Source organism: Dipodomys spectabilis, unplaced genomic scaffold (assembly GCF_019054845.1).
Source record: "Dipodomys spectabilis isolate Male_0828 unplaced genomic scaffold, ASM1905484v1 ptg000082l, whole genome shotgun sequence".
NCBI classification, from domain to species: Eukaryota; Metazoa; Chordata; class Mammalia; order Rodentia; family Heteromyidae; genus Dipodomys; species Dipodomys spectabilis.
In genome coordinates, this window is record NW_024870759.1 from 4,463,308 (window position 1) to 4,488,547 (window position 25,240).

Sequence of the window (25,240 nt, forward strand, 5' to 3'; positions counted from 1 at the left end):
TAGATAAAGCAGGTATGTCTGGCTTAGATGAAGTCACATTTTTCTTGACCTCTATATAATCGCCGTTCTTCTAGTCCAAATTATGGGGAATCTGTCTTTCTGCTACCCAAAATGCATTCCTTAAATAAGACCACCAGTCAATTGCATTGTACAATCCTGGATCTGTCCACTTTTATTGTGTCTCATGGCAACTTGAGATTGGTTCTTATACACTGGAATATTTTTCTGGAACAGAATAAGTTGAGGAATACATCCACTGACCCCTAACCCAATCAGCCAATCAATCCATAGACCTGAGAGCTAAGTAAATGCTTATTTGACATAACATTTAGATTTTGAGACTGTTTATTACACATTATAATTGGGAAAAAAGCTGGGCACTCGTGGCTTATGCCCATAATCTTTGTTAGTCAGAAGGCTGAGATCTGAAAATCAAATTTTGAAGCCAGCCCTGGCAGGAAAGTCTATGAGACTCTGATCTCCAGTTAACCACCAAAAAAAACAGGGTAGAGCTGTGACTCAAGTGGTAGAGTGCTAGCCTTGACCACAAAAGCTCAGAGACAGCCGGGCGCCGGTGGCTCACGCCTGTAATCCTAGCTACTCAGGAGTCTGAGATCTGAGAATCGCGGTTCAAAGCCAGCCCGGGCAGAAAAGACCGTGAGACTCCTATCTCCAATAAACCACTAGAAAACCGGAAGTGGCGCTGCAGCTCAAGTGGTAGAGCGCTCGCCTTGAGCTGAAGAGCTGAGGGACAGTGCCCAGGCCCAGAGTTCAAGCCCCATGACCGACAAAAAAAAAAAAAAAAAAAAAAAGCTCAGAGACAGTGTCCAGATCCTGAGGTCAAACTCCAGGAACAGCACGCACACACACACACACACACACACACACACACACACACACACACACAATTGGGGAGATGGAGAATTGAATTTTCTCCCAAGCCCTACCTCTTCCACTCTTCTTCACCAGAGGTCAGAAAGAGGCACTTCACGGAGTGAAACTGGACCTCAGAAAATTAGGCACTTGAGTTATGGTACATGAGGTCCTTCATAGAACCACTTTGATTGAACAGCCTTATGGAAGGAAGTTTTCTTTTTAAAAAATTACTGCTAGAAACAGCCAGTTGGAATTCATCCTGGGACTCTGGATGGAGCAACTGAGATTTCCATCCACTTATCAAAAGGTGCTCTCTGTGAGCAGTTGGAAGAGGCTATATTTCTTGAACTCTGAATTAGGATTTCTTTTCCTCAGCAACTGGTTTATTGTTGCTTTAGGATTAGCGTGTATCCTGTAAGTGATTATGCTGCCATATTTTGTGCTGACTTCTAGGAAGCTCAGAGCCATCTATGTGGTTGAGTAAATGCTCATGGCTTTAGAGCCTGTAGCATATATTCTGCTGGGTTTGAGTGTAGTTCAGTGGTAGAGCAGTGTACTTGCTTAGCATGAATGAAGTCCTGGCTTCCATCCTAGCACTGACAAAAAAAGCACTGACAAAAACATAGATTGTGTGTCAGCCACTGTTTTTTCTTACTAAATTATTTTTGCTCTTATTATTTGTATGTCTGTTTTATGGTGTAGAATTGCATTAATATAAAAATAAATATGACAGTAAGGCAATAAATTTATTTCTATTTTTCCTTATTTCAGAAATTCATTTCTGAAATATTAAAATGATGATATACAAATAATGAAAGCAAAAGAAAATATAAAAATGGGAAAAATGGTGGCTGACACAGTCTATTTATTTTTTTGGTTAGTCATAGGTCCTGAACTCTGGGCTTAGATGATGTCTCTCAGCTCTTCAGCTCAAGGCTAGCACTGTACTCATTGAGCCACTCCTTGAGTGCCACTTCCAGCTTTTTCTCTTGTGTGGTGCTGAGGGGCTCATGCATGCAAAGCAAGCACTCTACCACCTTCCCAGCCCCATAGTCTATTTTTTTAAACCTTTACAAATATCTGCAAACCAGATGATAGCCTTCCAGAAAACACAAGATGATTTCAAGAAGAACACATGTCTCAAGATTAGAGAGACAGCTGGTACCAAGGGTACATTTATGCTTTTTTATCTCAATAATATAAAACTTACATGTAGCCAGTAGAAAGGGGAGGTAAATTAAACCTGAGTATTTCTTGGTTTGGTGTTTAGCATATGATAATTCATCTAATGCCCCTAGCAGCCTCTTGGATTATTTGAATTTCACAGAAGAAGAACCAGTGCACTACAGACAAAGAAGTGGAGAAATCTGTCAACTTAGCTAGGTTAAATCTAAATCTTTATGTCAAATGAAACAGACTGCCTGGTGCAAATCATACATCTGCAATTTAATACCTGATTCTGAGTAGCTTCCTTAACTTCCTGTTTTTCAGATAACTCATTTGAAAAATCGGTTCTAATAAAGCTAAATTTATATAATAGTGTCTTGTGAAATAAAAAGGTATAATGTATGGGTATTTCCTAAAACACTTGTCACACATAAAGAACATATAACTATTCGCTATTTTTCTAATTATTAATAAGTGGCATAATGACTTATCCTTCCAAAAAGAGCAAAATATGACTAAAAATACCCAACTAACCAGGTACTATTAAGTGAGTAAAAACAGAGTCCAAACAAAGGATTCCATCTTTGATCACTCATTCATTCATTCTTTGCTTCTTCAATTAACATATAGGTGGGAATAAAGAGATAGGTTGAGTGTACCAAGCATAAATGCAAATGCAATAGTAGAGATACCAGAAGTGAGGTGGTCAGGAACATCATAAGAATGGAAAGGTGACCTAGACTGTGCAAATTGGAGCAGACAGGACAAAACTAAACAACAAAGGAGAGGCCCTCAGCAAAATGGTGTAGGAAGAGAGTGACCAGAGGAAGCAAGCCAGAACAAATAATCCTATACCACAGGGCAGGCTGGAACTCTTGAAGCCAGCTCACTTGTTTCTGAATCACTGTCATTCACCCTGGGACCTGCCACAGAACAGGTACTCGATGTTTATTTTTTAAATGAATGGTAAACGCACATGATTCAAAACTATAGAATGTACAAGGCACACTGTAAACAACTCATGGTTGGGTTACAAAATTTACTTGAATGAAAAGCAGTTAGGCAGGACCTGTTCTATGGTGGTCCCAAATGTCCTTACCTTCCTGCCCTTAAGTATTCTCTTATTTTATATTTTCACTTTTACACAATAATTCTCCCTTAGAGGAAGTACAAATTAGCAGTTACTTACTGTTCCCATTGTTAAAAAAACAAAATTAGGAATCTAATTAAAGGAAAAAGCATGGGTGGTACTAATTGAATCATTTGTTACTAACAATGTGGCTACATATATCCCTTGTTTTTATTCACAGAACTTCATTTAGAAAACAGACCATTAGCACATTGTATTCTGGATAAAATAGTAGTTTTACTGTTAATGCTTTACCCACTCCCACAAGACTATAATTATGGAAAAAGAAATAAAATAAACAATATAAATATATATGTATATATATAAAACTTCAGAAAAAGACTTGGTCATTTTTCCACTCTTTAAAAACATTAGAAATTATCTGTTAGGCACAACATTATATGATTTACTTATGTGAAAAGGCCAAAAAAAATTCTAACATCCCATAAAACTCAGAGTTGTAAGAATGGATATGTTTTAAAAATAGAATGATTATGATTTTTAAATAGTGGAATTGATTTTAACTAGGCCTATATGATCACAGCCAGATCCATTTCAGCATGTTAATAATTATGTGACATTCACTAATAGTAATGTGTCTAGTCAGTAATTTCTCCAACATAATTGTAATCTTGTGTCATAGTAGAGATATTTTGCATGACCAAATGGTAGAGGAGGTGATAATTAAAACAAATTCTGAGAGAGAGAGAGAGAGAGAGAGAGAGAGAGAGAGAGAGAGAGAGAGAGAGAGATATGTCCCCAGGTGCCAAGGCAAAGAGGAAGCTGATAGCCAGAGAGGAAGAAGTACAATTAATAGGTAGCAGCTGGAGAGAGGAGGGGCTCCCTTAATGGTAAGAGCTTAGATATATTAACACTCACTTTGGCACTTGAAACAAAGCCTCTGCCATGTAGGCAATTTAGAACTCCTACACATGAAATCTGTGCACAAAGTTAGAAAGGTAAAAAGCAGTTCTCTCTACTGGCCAATTGAGATAACAATGAAGCTTTTCTCCACAGAGTTTCTAGGTGTGCATCTGTAGATATGTACATACATATGTATGTAAGTATATAGCGTCTGCCACAAATTCAAAGCCAATAGCTTACCTAAAAAGTTTGTAGTACAAATTTATTTCATTTAATTACTAAATAAAAATTCAGATGAAATCTGACCAGTATGTGTCAGCCTAGAAAGCCCAAACCAAAACCATTTTGAATATTCTACTCCTGAATGCTACAATTGGTAGGTGAAATCATCAGAAAAAAAGTAAAATTTGTAGGCTCTCAAAGTATTGCTTATTAACTAGAGAAATAAAGATACTAACTTTACAATAGAGAATCCTAACAGATACCACCTTAATCAAGCGACCAAGTTCCTCACTGGTAATAAGACATACTGACCTCATGAACCCTTTGATATGACACACTAAGGACACAACATCATTTTGTGAGTTCATGCCAAAAAAAATCATAATCTAAATCGAACCATGAGAAAACATGAGACAAATCCAAAATGAGGGACATTACAATCAAGATCATAAAACACAAGGCAAGTTTGAGGAACTGTTACAGACTGCAGAAGACTAAGAATAAACAATGACTAAATGATGAGTGGGATCCTGGATAAGATCCTGGAACAGAAAAAGGACCTTAGTGGAAAAATCAGTGAACTTCAAATAAAATTTTTGGTTTACAATATTGTCTCAAAGTTAATTTCCTTGTTTTGATAATTACACTATGGTAAGATGTTAACATTAGGAGAAGTTGGGGAGGGATCTATGGGAACTCTGTACTATTTTGAAAACTTCTGTAAGTCTACAATTAGTTCAAAATAAAAGACTTTTTAAATAAACTGCTCTGAAAGGCCAACCTAAGCAACAACAGAACACTACAGTGGAAGAAGAAAGTTCAGTTTCAGAAAATCTCATAAAATATAAAAGGAAACAAGGCTCTAGGAGTGAGAGTCTGGAGATATCCAGGAGCATTGGTAGTTTCTCTTGAAATGGAGACAACAGACCAAAAATGTAACAATTTATTAAAGAGATAAAGCATAGAGAATCCATAAGAAAAATATGAAATGCTACGGAAAAGAAGAGACACATGCATGAGCATATTACATGTATATGTCAACTAAATGGCACTTAAAGAGATGGAATATACATTAATTAGTAAACTAGATGAGAATTTTAAAGAAGTTTCCAGGAAGATAACACAAAATATATCAAATAAAGAAACAAGAATGAATAAGATTGGTCTATAGATCCCTTTTTTCAGCTGTACTCCTGGTCTGGTTTAGTAATGCTAGTATCGTAGAATGAGTTTGGTAGTGATCTTTCCATTTCTGTTTCATAGCAAAGTTTAAGAAGCATTAGCATCATTTCTTCTTTAAAGGTCTTATATAATTCAACTGTGAATCTGTAAGGCCCTGAGATTTTCTTTGTCAGGAGATTATTTCTATTTCAATTTCATTGCCTATTAGAGATTTATTTAATTGGTTTATATTATCCTCTTGGCTTAATTTTGGTAGCCTGTAGTTATCTAGGAATGCATCCATTTGTACTAGATTTCCAGTTTATTTGAGTACAGGTTTGAAAAAGTTTTCTTCATTAAAAAAACTGGATTCCACTTGCATTTGTTGAGATTTCCCCTTTTCTGTCCCTATTTTTATTGATTTGGATGATTTATCCCTTTGGTCAGAATTATAGGCCAATCTTTTCATGAACATAAGATATAAAACTCCTCAATAATATCCATGCTAACTGAATTCAACAACTAATCAAAAAATCATGCACCATGATCAAGTTAGTTTAATTCCAGGAATGTAAGGCTGGTTCAACACACATGCATCAATAAATATAACACAGCAAATAAACAAGCAAGAAGAATTATCTTATGATTATCTCAACAGATGAAGAAAAACATCTTTGACAAAGTCCAACATCATTTTATGGTAAAAACTGTGGAGCAGCTAGGAATAGAAGAATCATACCTCAATAATAAAAGCTATATATGACAAAACTATCTCCAACATCATATTTTCTTTCTTGCTATTGTTTCTAACAATATTTATAAGGTGATGGTTTTGTTTCTTTGTATGTCCCTTCCCCACGGTATAACCCCTGTTTTCACTGTATTTGATGTTGGTATAATTTGGGGAAGGGAAGGGAAAAAACCAAATTGTTTAAATAGGGATACAGGTGGACCCATTGCAACAATGAGATGTACAAAATGTTATGTTGAAAAACGAACTTTACAACTTTGGCCCGGGGTGGGCAGTGGTTTGGGGAGTGTAGTCGTGGAGATGGGAGGGCAGGGATGGTAGGGGAAAAACAAAGGAGGAGGCAACAATGCTTGATAAGAAATGTACTTATTACCTTGCTCATGTAATTGTAAGCCCTCTATATAGTATTTTCACAATAAAAAAGTATTTAAAAAATAAATAAATAAAAAGACTGAAACCATTTCCTCTAAAATAAAAAACAAGATAAGCATGTCCACTTACACCACTTTTATTGATATAGTGCTGGAATTCCTAGCCAGAACACTAAGGCAAGAGAAAGTTATACAAGGGATCCAAATAGGAAAGAAGTCAAACTATCCTTATGTGCTGATAACATGATTTTATTTCTAAGGGAACATAGAGACTCCATCCTAAAAGTCCTAAAGCTACTAAGTACCTTTGACAAAGTAGCAGGATATAAAATCATCACATAAAAGCAATAGTTTTTCTGCATATCAAATGAGCAAATGGGCCAGACACTGGTAGCTCATGCCTGCAATCCTAGCTACTCAGGAGACTGAAAACTGAGGATTGCAGTGGAAAGCCAGCCCAGGCAGGAAAGTCCATGAGACTCTTATTTCCAATTAACCACCAGAAAACTGAAAGTGGCGCTGTGGCTCAAAGTTGTAGAATGCTGCTAGCCTTGAACAGGGACAGCGCTCAGGCCCTGAGTTCAAGTCCCACAATTGGCAAAAAAAAAGAGCAAATGGAAAGGGAAACTATTACATTAATAATAGCCTTAAAAATACCCACAAATAAACCTCATCAAAGAAGTGAAGAACCACAACAAAACAAAAAGAACTTGAAAAGACACTAGGAGGTGGAAAGACTTTCTATGCTTATTGATTGGCAAAATTAATATGATGAAAATGGCAATTTACCAATGGCAGTCTACAAATTCAATTCAATACCCATCAAGATCGCAAACAAATTCTTGCAAAGATTGAGGAAAAAAAATATTTTTATATGCCAGTATTGGGGCTTGAACTCAAGGCCTAGAACTCTCACTTGTCTTTTTAGCTCAAGGCTGATGTTCTACCACATGAGCCATACCTCCACTTCTGGCTTTTTGGTGATTAATTGGAAAGCCTTCCTGTTTGGGCTGGCTTCAAACAAGGATCTTCAGATCTTGGCCTCCTGAGTAGCTAAGATTATAGGTGTGAGCCACCAATGCTCAGCTTTTAATGTTGTTCTTTTTTTAAAAAATCAAAATAAAATCATCCCCTACTGAATACTTGTAACCAGCTTGTTTCATAAGTTGTCACAATAGTGCCACAATTAATTACTAATTAATAAAAAGCAAAGGCTATTGTGCTTTTTTTCTGTGAATTGTCTCTTCTCATCTGTCACCAATTTTTATTTCTTGATTTTATAATTCTCATAAATCCTTAATGTTAGTCCTTTATCATGGTTGTAAACATTTTCTTAGTCTGCCTCTGATCTGCATATGATATCTTTTATAATAGGGAAAGATAAAACTTTTCCTCAAGTCAAAAAAAGATGATTTATGGAAAATTTGGGACATTTTTCACCCCATAACAAAATAAAAATGCATAAAACATTTTCTAACTGTCACCAGTACCTCCATTACTAACCCATTCTTTGTCCACTGATTTGAAATATTCTCCATATCCCATACTGAAATCCATAAAAAATAACTCTATATGCTCTTTTGATGATCCTTTTGTTTGTTCTTTAGCTAGAAAACATTTTAAAATATCTGATAATTATATACATTTCTACTATTTAGACTTTAATGTTCTTCCTTCCAATCTTTTCTTGGCTATTTTCAATCACCATTTCCAACAAATCTTCATAATGAGTCAATTTCTCACCCCAACTCTGGGAAATGACAGCAAACTTAACAGAAGCAACAACAAAATCAACTTTGGGGTTTTTTCAAATCTATAGATTAATTTGGATTACCACTTCCACAAAATTGGCTTCCCATTCAGAAAATTCACAGATTTAAATTATAATCATTTTATTCTTACACATTTTTGTCCAGCTTATTGTCAGGGATTTCATCTTTTTGGCTACAGTGAATAGTAACATTTTGGAATTTGGTACTGGTGGTACAAAGAAAAGTTAATGTCTTTTCACATATACATATATATATACATAGTTTTTTTAAATATTGTTTCTCAAAACCCTCTCTATAGGTTCTACATTCATATTGATTATTTTGAATTTTCTAAGTGCACACTCAAAATTGGTTTCTAATTTAAAAATTAATTTTTCAATCTATCTGGGGCTATCAACACAGTAATTCCTACATGTCTATTTCCATAATAGCTAGAGTAACAAAATGAAAGAATTTTACGGCTGGAAGGGGGCCTTCTAATGATCTAATCACAGTCCTGCTATAAAACAATAAAGAAATGGAGACTGAGAGAACTGAAGAGAAGCAGTACTATCTAAGGAGGGTAGGTGTACTCACCCCTAGCTGATTACTGTCATGAGTAAATGAAGCACTATTCCTATTTCCTAAGAGGCATCAGATGTGTACATTTTTGTGTGTTAACACTACTGCTTTTAAAATATTAAGCAAGGGGCTGGGAAGGTGGCTCAGTGGTAAAGCACTTGTCTTGCATGCATGAGGCCCTGGGTTCAATTCCTCAGCACCCATAAGCAAAAAAAAAAGCCGGAAGTGGCGCTGTGGTTCAAGTGGTAGAGCACTAGCCTTGAGCTGAAGAGCTGAGGGGCAGTGCCCAGGCTCAGAGTTCAGACCCACGACCGGACCCCACCCCCCAAAAAATAATAAAATATTAAGCAAAGCCACAGAAAATAAACTTACCAGATTTCATGTTGTTTTTGTTGTTATTGCATTTTATCTTTTGCGGGGGGGGGGGCGGGGAGGGCCCACAGCAAAGAGGTGCAGAAATGGAGAGAGGAAGAGTGAAAAAATGCTGGATAGATACTGGAAAATGAATTGTGCAACTTGTGGGCAAGGACAAGAGGGGGAAACTGAGGGAAAGTGAAGGAAGGGGTGACTTGTCCCCAAAAATTGTATTCATTACCTGACTTAAAAAATGGTAACCCCTATGTACAACACTTTAAGATTAACAAAAAATACCAGATTTCAATTTTTGAACTTCTATCCAATCTGCCTCAATAAGGAGTAAAAGGAGAAAACCAGCTCATTATGGACCACATGTGATATTGGAGCCATTCAGCTCTCAGGGCTGACAAAGAACTTAAAGTGGCCCAAAGTAATGTAAGTGACAGCTGCAATAAAATCAAGTTCATGGAAGCAGGGAAAGTATAGCAATGACTTGTGGATAGTGGTAGTGGTACCAGAGATTATTTCTTAGACAAGTTCTACAGTCACATCCTAGGCATTGTTCCCAAAATTCATCCTAGAGCTTATTCTGTCAACTCTTCCAAAGATACTGTGAACTACCCAGGATTCTTTTAATAAATTCTTTTTCTGCTTAACTATCCAGGGAGGATTTTGCTTTTAAAACTAAGCACTCATCTGTACAAACAACACCAGCAGTCAGTGACACAATTAAGAAATGTCCATCTTTTTTCCATTTCCAGCCCAGCATTCTTTCTCTTGCAACACATTATTTATATTTAATGCTTTTTAGAAGCTTCAAAATGCCATTTTGAAAAATATATACTAGGGACCCCACCTCAGCAATATATTATAAATACTGACAGCATATGTGATTCCTATGAACAACTCATGTTTGATTACTTTGGTGATTTGTTTGGTTTTGGTTTTGCCTCTGCTCAGAGATGCATAGACTAATGGTTCTTCTTAAGATGTTGGACAGCTTACAATAAAAACACCAATAGCAACTGGGCAAGGTGTTACACTCAGGAAACTCAGGCAAGAAGATTCAAAATTCAAGACTAGATAGCAAGGCTACATGGCAAGACTCCAAATCAGGATAGCAAAAGTATAAAATAATTGTCCTAGATAAATTTACAATGTGCTTCCTTGAAATAAAATAGGGTAAGTTCCATTAATGTTTCACAACCTGAGTAAAAATAGATGATGTTCATTATTCTCTCTCTGAGTGTCCCCCCAAGTTTTGTAAGGATTTCACTTGTAATCTCATTTATTAAAGAATTTTTGAATGACCCCAGCTTATTTGAATATTGAAAACAGCATGTAGATTACCATAACTATTATTGTAAGCATAAGACTGAAAACTACTTGAATAAAGGTTTTCATTTTCTTGATCATCTACCATGCACTAATCAGTGAGTCACAGTACAGACTTTATAAACTGTACCAAGTTTACTACTAACCAGAACATTTATTTGTAGTTGGTATTACTATACTTCTTTCATAGGTGAAAAACAATTCAACAACTTACTCAAGGCCAACAAGCTGGTAAATGAGAGAGCAGAGAGTTGGGTATGGACCTGCCAACTCCAAAACCAGTAATATAGTCTATTTATAGCATCCTACCTCTTTCAGGAAGACTTTTAGTTTTATAACTGAGAAATTTTCTCAAGAGAACTACTGACCTGACAAATAATGGGGGTGGGGGTGGTGGGGGGGGAGATCTGACGAAGAAGTCACTGTGCTCTGAAGGAGCTTTGGAAGACACAGGACGAATTGTCATGGTCTTAACTCTCTGAGATTTTCTCAAAAGTAGGAACAAGAAGAAGAGATAAGCAGAGTGGGCCAAAATACATGCAAGTTACATAGGGCCACTGTCATTTGAAAGATACATCAAGGATTGAAATGATGTCTAGAAGGAAGAATGGACCATGTCTTCTCTGAGATAATGTCATGAAGATTGTTGATGCCTGTGGTTTTGAGTCCCAGATCCACTCTAGAAATCCTTATCCTGCCTGTTTACCCAATTGCATAAAGTTCTAAGCCCTGCCAAGCACAGGCTCAGAAATGCTCTCTGTAGACATCTGTCCTCACTCTGAGAAAGGCCCTTTTGCACTTTCTGATCCCAATCAGTAATTCTCTTAGATGAATCTGACAGCGAAAAAAGGGCTGCAGAGAAAAAGGTCAAGACTAAGAGCAGAACTGGTGACCTCCACAAAGCAAAATAGAAATTCTTACCACCCAAAAGAAAACCATTCTCTCCTATTTCCTGGCCTGTCCCTTCATTTCATCATGTCTACTCTGCAGCAAAAAGCTGAGGGAAGCCCCTACATTGATTCATCATTCATCCTGGCACCTGACACAGAGGTAGTTCATTAGTTCCTGCCCTCAAGGTTTTCCAGGAAAGAAGAAAGAGCTACCTGCAGCTTGCATAACACAGGTCTGGGCTCTGAGGCCCCAGGTGTATGCCAAGAGGGCCAGATACCCAAGCTAGATATAATCTCAGAGACATAGAAATAAAGTATAGAAATCTACACTGTAATCTAACCTTTGCCTTTTTTAGAACTTCTTTGCATTTCAAATGCATAAAGAATGAGAATGCATTAAGAAGAGAACATTTTAGGAGTAGAAGCCTACAGAGTGTCAGAGCATAAAAAATACCTTAGTGATGCATATAGGGACAAAAGAGTGAAGGGCAGAAAAGCCACTTGGCTGGTGAGGATCAGTCCTAGCTTTCCCTGACTCCAGTAAGCCAGAGACATACGGTTCTGATCAGATTTTAGGAAGGTCATTCTAGACAAATTTCAGGATAGGAGGAAGAGGAAGAGGAAGAAGAAGGAAGAGGAGAAGGAAGTGAGGAGGAGGAGGAAGAGGGAAGAGGGAAAAGGGAAGAAGGGGAAGAGGAGGAGGAATAAGAGAAGGATGAGGAAAAGGAAGAAGAAAAAAAGTTATGCAGCAATCCAGAGTTCAAGGCAACAGGACAGAAAAATCAACTGCCTCAAAAAAAAATCAACTGCCTCAAGGATGCCAGATGTAAAGTAGGGACTTTTTCTGAAATAAGTAAAGTAGTACATATCCAAAGGTTGGGTAGGAGAGATGTAGAGGAGAGGCAAGGCAGACATCTGACCTGAGTCCTGAAAGATTATACGGTGAACATTACAAGGATATAGTCCTCAGCTGCAATTTTATGTGAGAAGAAAATGAGGTCAATTTAAGGAAAGTTATTTAGGGACGTATAAGGGATATCCAAAAGAGAAAGAACTCCTGAGATATTCATGCATCCACGTCTATAGTTTAAGATAAAGGTCTGACAATGGAATAAATATGAAAACCCAGAAATAAACCCACAGACCTATGTCCACCTAATATTTGACAAGGAAGCCAAAAAATAAGATGGAAGAAAGACAGCCTCTTCAATAAATGGTGATGGCAGAATTGACTAAACACGTGTAGAAAACTAAAGTCAGATCCTTAGCTATCACACTGCACCAGAATCAACTACAAATGGATCAGAGACCTTGAGGTAAAAGCAGACACCCTGAAAACATTACAGGAAGGAATAAGAGAAACACTAGGGCTCCTACGCACAGGTCAAAACTTTCTTAATAAAGACCCAGAAACACAACAAATCGAAGAATGGTTGGATAAATGAGACTGCATGAACTGCAGAGCTTCTGCATGGCAAAGGATATAGTTAGCAAAATATATCGAAACCCCATAGACTGGGAGATCTTCACCAGCCATACAACAGACAAGGGCCTCATATTTAAAATATACCTACAGCTCAAGAAATTAAATTCCCCAAAAACAAACCCCAAAAGAAACAACCACCCTATTAAAAAGTGGGCTAAAGACCTTAAGAGAGACCTTTCTGAAGAGGAAATAGGAATGGTCAAGAGACACATGAAGAATTGTTCAACATCTGTGGCTATAAAAGAAATGCAAATCAAAACAACATTGAGATTCCACCTTACACCAGTTAGAAATCTAACAACAGATGCTAGTGGGAATGTGGCCAAAGGGGAACGCTACTACACTGTTGGCGGGAGTAAAAACTTGTTCAACCACTCTGGAAAGCAGTGTGGAGGTTCCTCAAAAGACTCCACATAGAGCTCCCCTATGACCCAGCAATCCCACTTTTGGGCATTTACCCAAATGATCACAAACAAGACGATCACAAACAAGGCCACACTAAAGCTACCAGCACAACTATGTTTATTGCAGCATTATTTACTATAGCTAAGATATGGAACCAACCCAGATGCCCCTCAGTAAATGAATGGATCAAGAAAATGTGGTATATACGCACAATGGAATTTTATGCCTCCATCAGAAAGTATGACATTGCCCCATTTGTTAGGAAATGGAAAGACTTGGAAAAAATTATATTAAATGAAGTAAGCCAGGCCCAAAGAAACATAGGTCCCATGGTTTCCCTTATTTGCAATATCTAGTATATGTCTGAGACAAGCAGAAACAGTCAGATAAGTTGATGTTAGGTGAAATGAACCCCAAGATAAGTATTCAAATGTGGGTTTTTTTTGCGATAGTTTCTAACATATTTATAAGATGATTTCTTTGTTGCTTTTTTTATTGTGAAAATACTGTACACAGGGGTTACAATTACATGGGCAAGATAATGAGTACATTTCTTATCAAGCATTGTAGCCTCTTCCTTTGTTTCCTCTTCCTTGTTGCTTTGTATGTCCCTCCCCCACAGTATAACCCCTGCTTTCATTGTATTTGATGTTGGTATAATTTGTGGAGGGGAAGGGCAAAAACAAACTGTTTAAATAGGGATACAGGTGGACCCATTGCAACAATGAGATGTACAAGTCATTATGTCCAAAAGCAAACTTTATAACTTTGGCCAGGGTGGGGTGGGGGTGGGGATGGGAAGGGATGGGAAGGGGAAACAAAGGAGGAGGCAACAATGCTTGATAAGAAATGTACTCATTATCTTGCCTATGTAATTGTAACCCCTCTGTATGGTATTTTCACAATAAAAAATTTTTAAAAAATTTTAAAAAGACTCCACATAGAGCTCCCCTATGACCCACACTAAAGCTACTAGCACAGTGATGTTCATTGCAGTATTATTTACCATAGCTAAGATATGGAACCAACCCAGATGCCCCTCAGTAAATGAATGGATCAAGAAAATGTGGTACATATACACAATGGAATTCTATGCTTCCATCAGAAAGAATAACATTGTTCCGTTCATAAAGAAATGGAAAGACTTGGAAAAATTATATTAAGTGAAGTAAGCTAGACCCAAAGAAAAGTAGGTTTCATGATCTCCCTTGTTTGTAAGAACTAGAATATTGCCGGGCGCAGGTGGCTCATGCCTGTAATCCTGGCTACTCAGGAGGCTGAGATCTGAAGATCAAAGTTCAAAGCCAGCCCAGGCAGGAAAGTCCATGAGACTCTTATCTCCAATTAACCATCAGAAAACCAGAAGTGGAGCTGTGGCTCAAATGGGAGAGTGATAGCCTTAAGCTGAAGTGCTCAGGGACAGCGCCCCGGCCCAGAGTTCAAGCCCCACGACCGACCCCCTCCCTCGCAAAAAAAAACCAGAGAAGAAGAACTAGAATATGTACATGATATTCTTAACAGGGCATCTCAATAACCCAATGCTTAGGGCATAGACCATATATAATGACGCATATCAACATGAACTCCAATATATGGAAACAAGAGATTCTTATTAGACCCTATATGTAGTTTGTTCTTTCTATTGTTTTATTTTTTCTTTATTTCTCTTAGTTTTTGAACCTCATATTTTGCATATAAGATTATGCAATACATGGAAAGGAAAAGAAATCACAGAAACAGCAGGACAATGGATATGCCAAAGCAACACTGCTACTCACTTGACACTATGTTGAATATGAACATTACAGCTGGGGGGGGGGGGGGGGGAATAGGGTAAGTGGGAAATAATGAGGGATAGGTAATAATGATTGAAAACAAATGTATTCATTGCCTAACTTATGTAATTGTAACCCCCTGCTTATCAACTTTTCAATAAAAACAACAAGAAGAAGGTCTGAGAGTGACAAACTAATATAGTAGAGTCATAGCCAAAGCAGTGAAGGCTAAAGTGTAGTTGCTTAACTAATATTTATTAGCACTCTACTATTTGCTAGGCATTATGATAAGTGTGTTAAGACTAAAATAGAAAACAAGAGAAAGTCTCACAGAGGTTATGTTCTAGAAAGGGGAGCCAGAATATATACGTGTGCACATATATATATAAATTAAAAAAAGAAAGATACTGCCCTTGTGCCACCACTCTCTAACTATAGAAAAACATTAGCTAGCAAAAGCACGGAGTAAAGGATTAAATTAGGGGTGATCTGAAAATGACTGGCTATGTAATTCCTTTGTCTTTATCCAGGTAAGTATGTGAGAAGCAAAAGAGCAGAATAAAGACAATGTATAGGGACCCACACTTATGGGCCAAGCATACTACAGGAACCCCAAGCTGAGAGACTCACTGCCTCACCAGACATGACTCCCAGTCTGTACTTTCATTTAGAGACACCTATGGTCCACATGTGATTTGTCTCCAAAGGATTGATGTGTTGGAAATCTGGTGCCTGTATGGTGGAACTTTTAAGAGGTGGAGCCTAGTGGGAGGAAATTAGGTCATTGACAGAAAGCTTAATGTGGTTCTCATGCTACCCTAGTTATTATGTGTTCAAAAAAATTAAAAGACATCCAGTGAGGCCTAAGTATAGGACTAGACAAAAAATGATGACACTGAAATATAAGCAATCACATTACTCAAGGCCCTGTTGGCTGCAGCCAAATGTTTGGATTTTCTTGTAAGGACAACAGAAAGCCATTGAATGACTTTTTTTTTTTCAGGTTGGGCATAACCTGAGCTGGGTTTCCTCTTAAAGAATTTCTGGAATGGGATGCTTTTCCTTTCTGAGCATGCAGTATCTTGAGGCCAGCCCTCCAACCACACAATGTAGTGGGCCTCTTATCCCACCCACAGTTAGGATCAGCAATTTTCCTCCTTGGAGATCCTGCACGGCTTAAGTGCTTCCCCGAAAGCCCCATGAATTCACTGAAATGTTTCCAATAGGCTTCTTGAGAATATTTTTTAATGGATGCTTTTCTGAAAGGGTACAAAATAACAAAACAAAACCACTCCCTCATTTCTGATGTAAATTTGTTTTCTCCTCCAGTGCTTTCCATTATCCAAGGCCTGAATAATTATCTTTGCTCTTTGCTCTATCTCCATTTATATTCCAAAACAACATGCACATATGTATATGGCTATGAACAATAACAAAGAAGTATAAATTCTTATTGATCCCAGAAGGTTGGGAATTCTAAACAATAAAACTATGTCCTCTGACTGCTTCTCTCAAAAACAAAAACATTTTAGACACAAAAGAGCTTTGTTAAAACAACAAATGAACTCTCAGGATATTTGGGGCCTCATGGTAGGCCTCAGGCCACCAGGTAGTGATGCAACAAGCAGTTGTAGACACAAAATTGGAAAGACCTCCCTCCTTCCTGTATCTGGGCTTCCTTAATCATTTCTCAGCCACATCTTGACTACATCAAGTCCAGTTTACTGTATAGCTTTCAGCCAGTATAGTTCTCAGAAGCCAGAATTCTCAACCTAAAGAGAAAGTCCCCTTTGTCTTCCATCCATGATTTAATTTACATTCTCTAAACACACCAAATGCTTTGTTTTTAGGCTCAAAAGCCTTATAATTGTAAAAGACCTTGAATTTGAATTTCCTTGTGTTTCCTCTGCTTGGATATCTGCCTAAATCAGCCACTGGACAGTCTCAAAATCAGCTTTACTTCAGAGAAAAATCTTTATTGTTCATGACTTTTTTTATAACATGTCTTATTACTTATTTACTTATTTGCTGCAACTCCTATGTTCTTTTTTTGTGTGCAAGGTCTTGAACTCAGGGCTTAGGCACTGCTCTTAGCTTTATTGCTCAAGGTTGATGATCTACCACTTGAGCCACACCTCCACTTCAAGCTCTTTTGTGGTGTTTAATTGGAAATAAGAGTCTCAAGGACTTCCTGTCTGGGCTAGCTTTGAACCACAGTCCTTCTATGTCAGCCTCTTAAGTAGTTATGCAATGCCTACACTCTTGTCTTTCACAACACAAAGGCATGAGCAAACATACACATAGATAAATACATATCACCTTTTCTGTGATAATCAGTAAGGATTTTCACTATCCTTTCAAACTTGATCTTCCAAGGGGAGATGTCCCTCTTTTGTTGCCAAGATTTTGGAGGGGTGCTCCTAGCCTCTCCTGCCTTTTCACTCAGATGCACCATTCCTGTCATGCTCGTGATCCTTCAACACCATGATTGAAAAGATATGACCAATGGCCTTTCTGTGCTTTTTGTCTCTCTGTGACTGCATATACACTTCTCTTATAAATTAATGCATAAATTGTACTATAATATTAACTAAGGACATGGCTTAAGTGGTAGAGCACATGCAAATCAAGCACAAGGACCTGTGTTCAAACCTTACTACTGCCAGAAAAAAATTAATATTCTAAAACACTAATGGCCAAAACTTTATCACAAAGTAATGAAAATACAGAGAAATGCCAATTCCTAATAAAAAGCACCTAGTCAACTGATCAGAAAGCACTAGGAAATAGAGTGCCACTTGTGCTTTTTGGATAATTGGATAATCTTGAGTATAAAACAGATTATCATTAGTAGAATACAGTTTACCTGAATGTATTATAATCCACTAGCTTCGTGTGCTTAGGGTCCGCAGCTGCAAATACCTGCTTGATGTCTTTTGCTCTCAGTTCTACTTCCTTCAACTTTTTTAGGATTAATTCAAGGTTGCTAAATGGATACTAGAGGGAGAAAAAAAGAAAAGATATTTTTAGTATATATATTTTTATTGTAAAGGTATTGTACAGAGGAGTTACAGTTACATGAATAAGGTAATGTGTACATTTCCTATCAAGCATTGTTACCTCCTCCTTTAAGAAAAGATACCTTAAAGCCATCAAAAACACCTTCACACAGTGAACCCAAATATAGTTGGATATGTCTTTTCATAGATATCAACATAAACTGCTTTGTTAGCTGTTGAATTCCAGTTTTAGAACAATTGACATTAGCATAGAGCTTAGGTCTGAGAGAAATGAGCTCAAGGAATAGGAGGCCAAATGAGTAAATAATTTTTGCTTCCACTTCAATCTCTTCCCTGTAATCCTTAAACATTGGCCCAGTATCTTGGCAGACTATAATGGAGAGAATGGAGATTTCAAAATTTCACAAATATACCCTCATTTTCTCCAGATCATTAGAATGGCACCCCTGTAACTGTTATCCACTAAGCAATGCAGTGATCAGAGGAAAGTTGAGCGTCAACGATGCACATAGGCACTGTAAACTCCATTAATTCATTCTCTAGGCAGCCCATTGTTCCTGCCACCTACCCTGTGATTACTTGGGGGGGAGGGATGGTGGGGAGAATGTGTAGATACCAATACTAGGGTTTGAACTCAGGACCAGGATTCTGTTCCTTAGCTTTTACAGTGTTCTACCACTTGAACCATACCTCTACTTCTGACTTTTAGGTTAACTGGGTATCAGTATCACAGATTTCTCTGCCCAGGCTGGCTTCGAACTACAATTCTCAGATCTCAGCCTTCTGAGCAGCTAGGATTATAGTTATTAGTCACTGGAGCCCAGCTGTGATTACTTTTTTAAGTTAATAAGAATACTTAGTTGAATAAGAACATTTATTATTCAATCCTGTAAAGTATAAGGTTGAAAACAATTACAGATCAGAGATCAAAACTGCAAAGATGAAATTTTAGAATAAATATATTGACAGTAATTTAAGATAAAGCTCCCTTTCTTCATTCAAAAATGATCAGTTGGTTTGGAATCTACTACAGGCCCCTATTCATTTTCTTTTTTTCCATTTCCTTTCATCTGCGTCCATGATAAGATCTATTAGGTCTGTTGAAAAATTTCTCAGGATGATATTAAAGAATATATTAATCTTTTTTTGCTTGCAATATCCTTCAGAGTAGTTTTAAGATAATATAATTTTCACTTGGGATGCTGATATGATACCAGATAATGCTTTTATCATATGAAATGAGAAAAGTCCTTTCTACCTTGAAACTAGATTTGGGCTGGGGATGGGTTGGTTTTGGTTTGGTTTGGTTTTGGCTCAGCAGTGGACTGTTTGCCTACCATATACAGGGCCTTGAGTTCCATCTCCAACACTGCCAAACCACACCCACATACTATATGTGATAGTATGGTTTTATATACCTATCTTTATATATAGTTACATATGCATATATAAGTACATATATAGTATCAACTATATATAAAATTACATATGCATATATAACTATATATACACATATATACATATATAGTTATATATTACTACATTTAGTTTTACTGTATGTAGTAATGTTAATTTACAATAGAGATATATACTGAATATTCATAACCTAGAGAAATGTCCTAGTTTAGCAGCATAGCATATTGCAGAGCATGGGCAGTTTTCCCTCATTATCATGGGGCTGAGTGGGAGCTTGGGCTCCCTGATACTGTTCAACATTGTAAGAGAGGATTCAACTGCATAGTGTTTGCCCAAGAAAATATGAAAACGCAAAAATTCCATATTATAGTAAAGTCGAACAAACCAAGTTGAATTTAACTTAGGACCATCTGTATATTTTGTATTAAAATATGGTTTCACTATGTTTGGAAATAGAACCTTAACTTATAGCAGCTACAATGACTGGGCTTGCCATGGCCACATCGAGCTAAGCACTCCACACACATCATCCTCACATATACTCTTTCTTGCAACTTTGTCTAACAGGCACTGGTGTTACTCATTTTAAATATGAGGATATTGATGCTCCTAAAATATACATGGCTAAGGTCTCAACTATTAAGTGTAGAGTCCACTTTCTAAGCCAAGCCTATGGATTTCTAGAAACTGTCTCAAGAGGGAATTTCTCATCTGAGTTTGGCGTTTTCATGTAGTTACAGGCCTGTGGTTTTTTTGATAACCTAAAGCTCTAACATTACAAATGGAGATACGCTGTAGGAACTCTGGAGTGTGCCGCTTAACCTCCTATCAAGAGAGATCCTGAGGAGACCATTGTGAGCAGACAGTCTTCCAGATCCATGCAGGCTTCACCTGTAATATTCCTACCTGCCAAATCTATTCTCTTCCCAGGATCTCCCATTTGATGACTGAACACAGCAGGGGAGTAAAAGTGGACCACTTCTGTGTGACTCAGGATCTCTCTGATGAGCAGTCTTTGCTCAAGGTTCCTCATCGACCAGGCTGAGACATTCTGGGAACATTACTCAGATGAAATAATCCCTACTCACTCGTCCTTCATTCTCCTCTCCTTTCCCAAGGGATCAGACCTGAATGGTGCTCTGAAGGTTCTACCCATCCCCTGCATCCTCCTGCACCCTCTAATCTTTCAAAGGCCTTTCTCCCAATGTACCTCTAAGTTCAGGAGACCTTATCTGAACCAATTAAGTAAAACAGTTATGGGAGGGCAATACACACCTATCGTCCTAACTGTGGAGTGGAATATAAATAGGAGGATTGCAGCCCAGTCCAGGGGAGGCATAAATGTTAGACTTTAGCCAAACAATAACTAAGATAAAAAGGAGGCCTGACCCAAATGGGCTCAGAAAGGCTGGGGTAGACTAAAAAGTTCACCCTGGAATTACTAAACTCCAAACAGTGGTTACATTACAAAACAAACAACTCATACACACACACACACACACACACACACACACACACACACACACACACACACACACACTTTTCAAACTCTCAATAGCCAATTTCTCCTTAAATCTTTATTTAGGCCTCAGGTGGCCACTGTTAAGAGAACTTGCAAACCTAGCAACTACTGATTTCCTTTGGGGGGGGGGGGGTTGTTTGTTCCAGTCTTGTTCTTCCATGTTGACCTGTGCCAATTAACTGGGATGACACAGTGTGTGGCACCGGATTGTCTTCCTTTCCTATAGTTGATGCATTGCTTTCTGAAAACATTGTTAGTGTCAGCAGAAAACCCAGGAAATTTGATTCAACCCTAGGCCTGCCTCCTGCCTGTGCCTGGAATCTGTGATGCTGGGCAGCAGAGAGCCAAGCATGTAAACAGAGGAGACAAGGACCTGGCCTCTGAGATGGGACCTGTGGCCAAGTACAGAGATTCATTATTCATACCCACATGTGTGAATGCACAATGTAAAACCAGTGGCAAGATACCGAAGAAAAGACGATCAGAAAAGAAAAATATACACTGCAGAGGGCTGAGAGGCAAGTCAGGAAAAAGTAAATTTCACCTTGTCTTTATTGAGCTCCATGTAGTTGAAGGTGTAATCATCAGCATTGAGCAAACGAAAAAAGTAGCCATTCACATTCAATGTGGTTCCAACATACAGCTCCTCGGCCTTGATATATTCTGATGGTTCACTTTTAAAGATTTCTTGTCCCGGCTTCTTAACACGACTTCTTTTCAAGAACAACCCACCAGCATTCCCTGTAACAAAAGAGAAGTGTCCATAGGTAACATTAGTCTTAATAGTCCATAGATAATATTAGTCTTAATAGCCAGATGCTGGTGGCTCATGTCTGTAATCCTAGCTTCTCAGGAGGCTAAGATCTGAGGATCATGGTTCAAAGCCAGCCTAGGCAGCAAAGTTTATGAAATTCTTATCTCCACTTAACCACCAAAAAGCTGGAATTGGATCTGTGGCTTAAGTGGTAGAGCACTAGCCTGCAGCAAAAAAAAAAAAAAAAAAAGCTTAGGGATAGCTCCCAGGCCCTGAGTACAAGCCCTAGGACTGACACAAAACAAAACAAAAAACATTTAACTAGTCTTTAGTTACTTTATCCTCAAACACTAGATTGTACAACTTATCTATGAATTCACATTCCATGTACATGTACATATACACACAATGTGGAATTTTGGAAAAATAAAATAAATTACTAAAATAAAAAGGACATGAAAATAAAAGAAGAAACTCAGGGATAAGAGAAAGGAGGAGGAGGAAATGAACGGGTAATAGAGGTGATTAATATGATCAAATAAATGCACTTTGTATCACATATATAATATGCACATATGTAAATGGCATAATGAAACTCATACTGCATAGTTAGTTTTAAAAAGAATTCATAAGTGAGTATGTTAAAGTAAAAAAGTGATATTCCAGCCTTTTCCTTCCTTTCTTCTTAATATAATAAAGCCTAAGCAAGGGCCTGATCCATATGACCTACAACATACTGGAAGTGTGGGATATCAGGAGATTCCTAGTTTTGGGTGCATGCTTAAATAATTCCTTTCTTGTACTTATTTCCACTGGTTTGTTCATAATTAATCTCACATATAGATTAAGGGCAAGATACCCCACTTTTAAAAAGGAGAATGTTTTAAGTGTTGAAAAATAATTATGGGAGGTCCTCTTAAGTCTCTTTTTGCTACAAGTAAAATATTTTTGCTCCTATTAGTAATGCCTTATATTGCATGCTTTCCAGATTGGCACCATTTTATATGTTCATTTCTGTTCATTACTTTTTAACCTCTTTTAAAACAGCAAGCACAGCTGAACAAAGGACTCCAGTACCTTCTGATATAGAACTGAAATCTATAGATATATGAATACAGCCTGAGACCACAGGAGCTTTTGTGGGGAGCTCCAACCCCCTCCTCTGTCCATATTCAGACACTGTAGATGGTGGAAAAACAAAGCCTTTGGAGCCAAATAGAGCTGCATTCCATCTGGGCTATCACTTAACTGCTTGGGGTGACTTTTTTTTTTTTTGTCTGTGCCAGTCCTTGAGCTTGAACTCAGGGCTTTCTTAGGTACTATCTTTTAGCTTCTCTTGCTCAAGGCTAGTGCTCTACCATTTGATCACAGCATCACAGCACCACAGCTGGCTTTTTCTGAGTAGTTTACTGGACATAAGAGTCTCACGGACTTTTGTGCCTGGAGTAGCTTCGAACTTCAATCCTCAGATCTCAGTCTCCCGAGTAGCTAGGATTTCAGACATGAGCCACTAGCTTAAGAGGTTTGTTTTTGTTTTTGCTTGTTTTAACATCTGTGCACTTCTATAAATCTCATTGGTAAAATTGGGATAAAAATTGTGGAGGAGCCATGAAAATGTACTTCTCAGGTCACCTACTGAGGGAACATAACTGATGAAAGACTCCATCTGCCATATTCTGAGGTCCATCTTTAGGAGTGTAAAGATCATTCGAATCACAGGCTGCTTCCAACAAATGACTGTACAAGGGAGAGATAGTAAGACTGTCTCATTCCTATAAAGACAGAGGCTATTCCAACTTGGAACTTTGACTTGGCTTTGCAAAATTCCCCTAAAATTCCATTTGTGAGAGGAGTCTAGGATCAGAAGGACTGTAGTGAGATAGCTCCTCAGGCTTCCTTTGGCTCCCTCTATAATTTCCCTCGCCAGCCTTATATCCAAATAAATTTCTTGCATTTATGATCCTGTTCCATATGTGCTTCTTAGAGGACCTGGCCTAAACTTCAACTTAAAAGTCCCTGTACTATTCATGAGACTGAGATCTGAGGATCAGGGTTCAAAGCCAGCCTGGGCAGGAAAGTCAATGAGACTCTTATCTCCAATTGACCACCAGAAAACCAGAAGTGGCGCTGTGGCTCAAGTGGTAGAGTGCTCACCTTGAGGTGAAGAGCTCAGGGACAGCACCCAAGCACAGAGTTTAAGCCCCACGACTGACCAAAAAAAAAAATAGTCCTGTAATGTCCTTGTAAGGATAACAGTAGATTCTCAAATAATGGCTATTATTATAAGCTTGTAGCTAACTGCCATCACTGTTCTACTTTACTTATACAAGAATTTGCTTAGCCACATTTTCCTCATTCTAGATACACAAAGCTAGGAGTTTTGTTTGTTTGTTTGTGTGCCATTTAGAGCATGAAATATTCATTCTTATTCGATGTCCTATTATAAGATTTCCCACTACTCAAATAACTGTGAAGTCTGATTTAGTTATCTAAGCTATTCATTACTTATTGGTGTGCTGGTAACTTATATGAAATTTTGCAAGTCAGTGTTAAACAGTTGGCTTCTTGGAATTAGCCATGATTGGAGTACTCAGACCATGTAGACTGGCAAACAGTAAAAACCAGAGCTTTCTATTTTCTTCCCAAAGAACAGTTAACCAGCATGTCACTGATTATTCTCCTCAAATGTATGTATTTACCACAGCTAAGAGTTAGAAACAGGTACAGCCAAGGAATGGAACTATAGTTCCATAATTTCCTAAGTCAATAGCTACTAACAGCAATAATGACAGGATCCACCCAATGCCAAGAGCATGTCATAAGCTGGGGGCTGGAACCTTGGCAATGCCCTAACAGACAGAAGGGATAGAGAGAAAGATGGATTCTGGGGATTAAATTTGTCTAGCTGGGGTAATTAATAATAATGCAAAAATTTTCTAAGCCAGGTTATTAAATGTTCTCTCAGCTTGCTGGTTGTGCATAGGACATAACCAGACCATGAGTTTGAAGCCCCTGAGTTCCATAAGTGCCCCAGAGAAAGAAGAGATAGTTCTCCAGCTCTGAGACAAATACAATTATTCCTTGTTCATCATTTTATATGTTTGGGTTTCCATTTAATACATCTTTGTAAAAAGAAATCTATTCTTACCTATGGTAAATAGTGCTGTGATAAACATAGTTGTGCTGGTAGCTTTAGCATGGCCTTGTTTGTGATCCTTTAGGTAAATGCCCAAAAGGGGGATTGCTGGGTCATAGGGGAGCTCTATGTGGAGTCTTTTGAGGAACCTCCATACTGCTTTCCAAAAATGGTTGAACAAGTTTACACTCCTACCAACAATGTAGTAGGGTTCCCTTTTGGCCACATCCCCTCCAGCATATGCTGTTGTTAGATTCCTTGATTATAACC

General features: G+C 37.9%; 1 protein-coding gene across 1 annotated transcript in view; it reads right to left on the minus strand.

The window, feature by feature from the left end:
* Efhc2 (EF-hand domain containing 2) overlaps positions 1–25,240 on the minus strand; it is a 191,742-nt gene that overhangs the window by 40,002 nt on the left and 126,500 nt on the right. The window contains exons 10-11 of the mRNA XM_042683643.1: positions 21,625–21,821; positions 17,989–18,119 (exon numbers count right to left, since the gene is read on the minus strand). Coding sequence (XP_042539577.1) covers positions 17,989–18,119; positions 21,625–21,821 — 328 coding nt within the window. The remainder of the gene's footprint in view (positions 1–17,988; positions 18,120–21,624; positions 21,822–25,240) is intronic.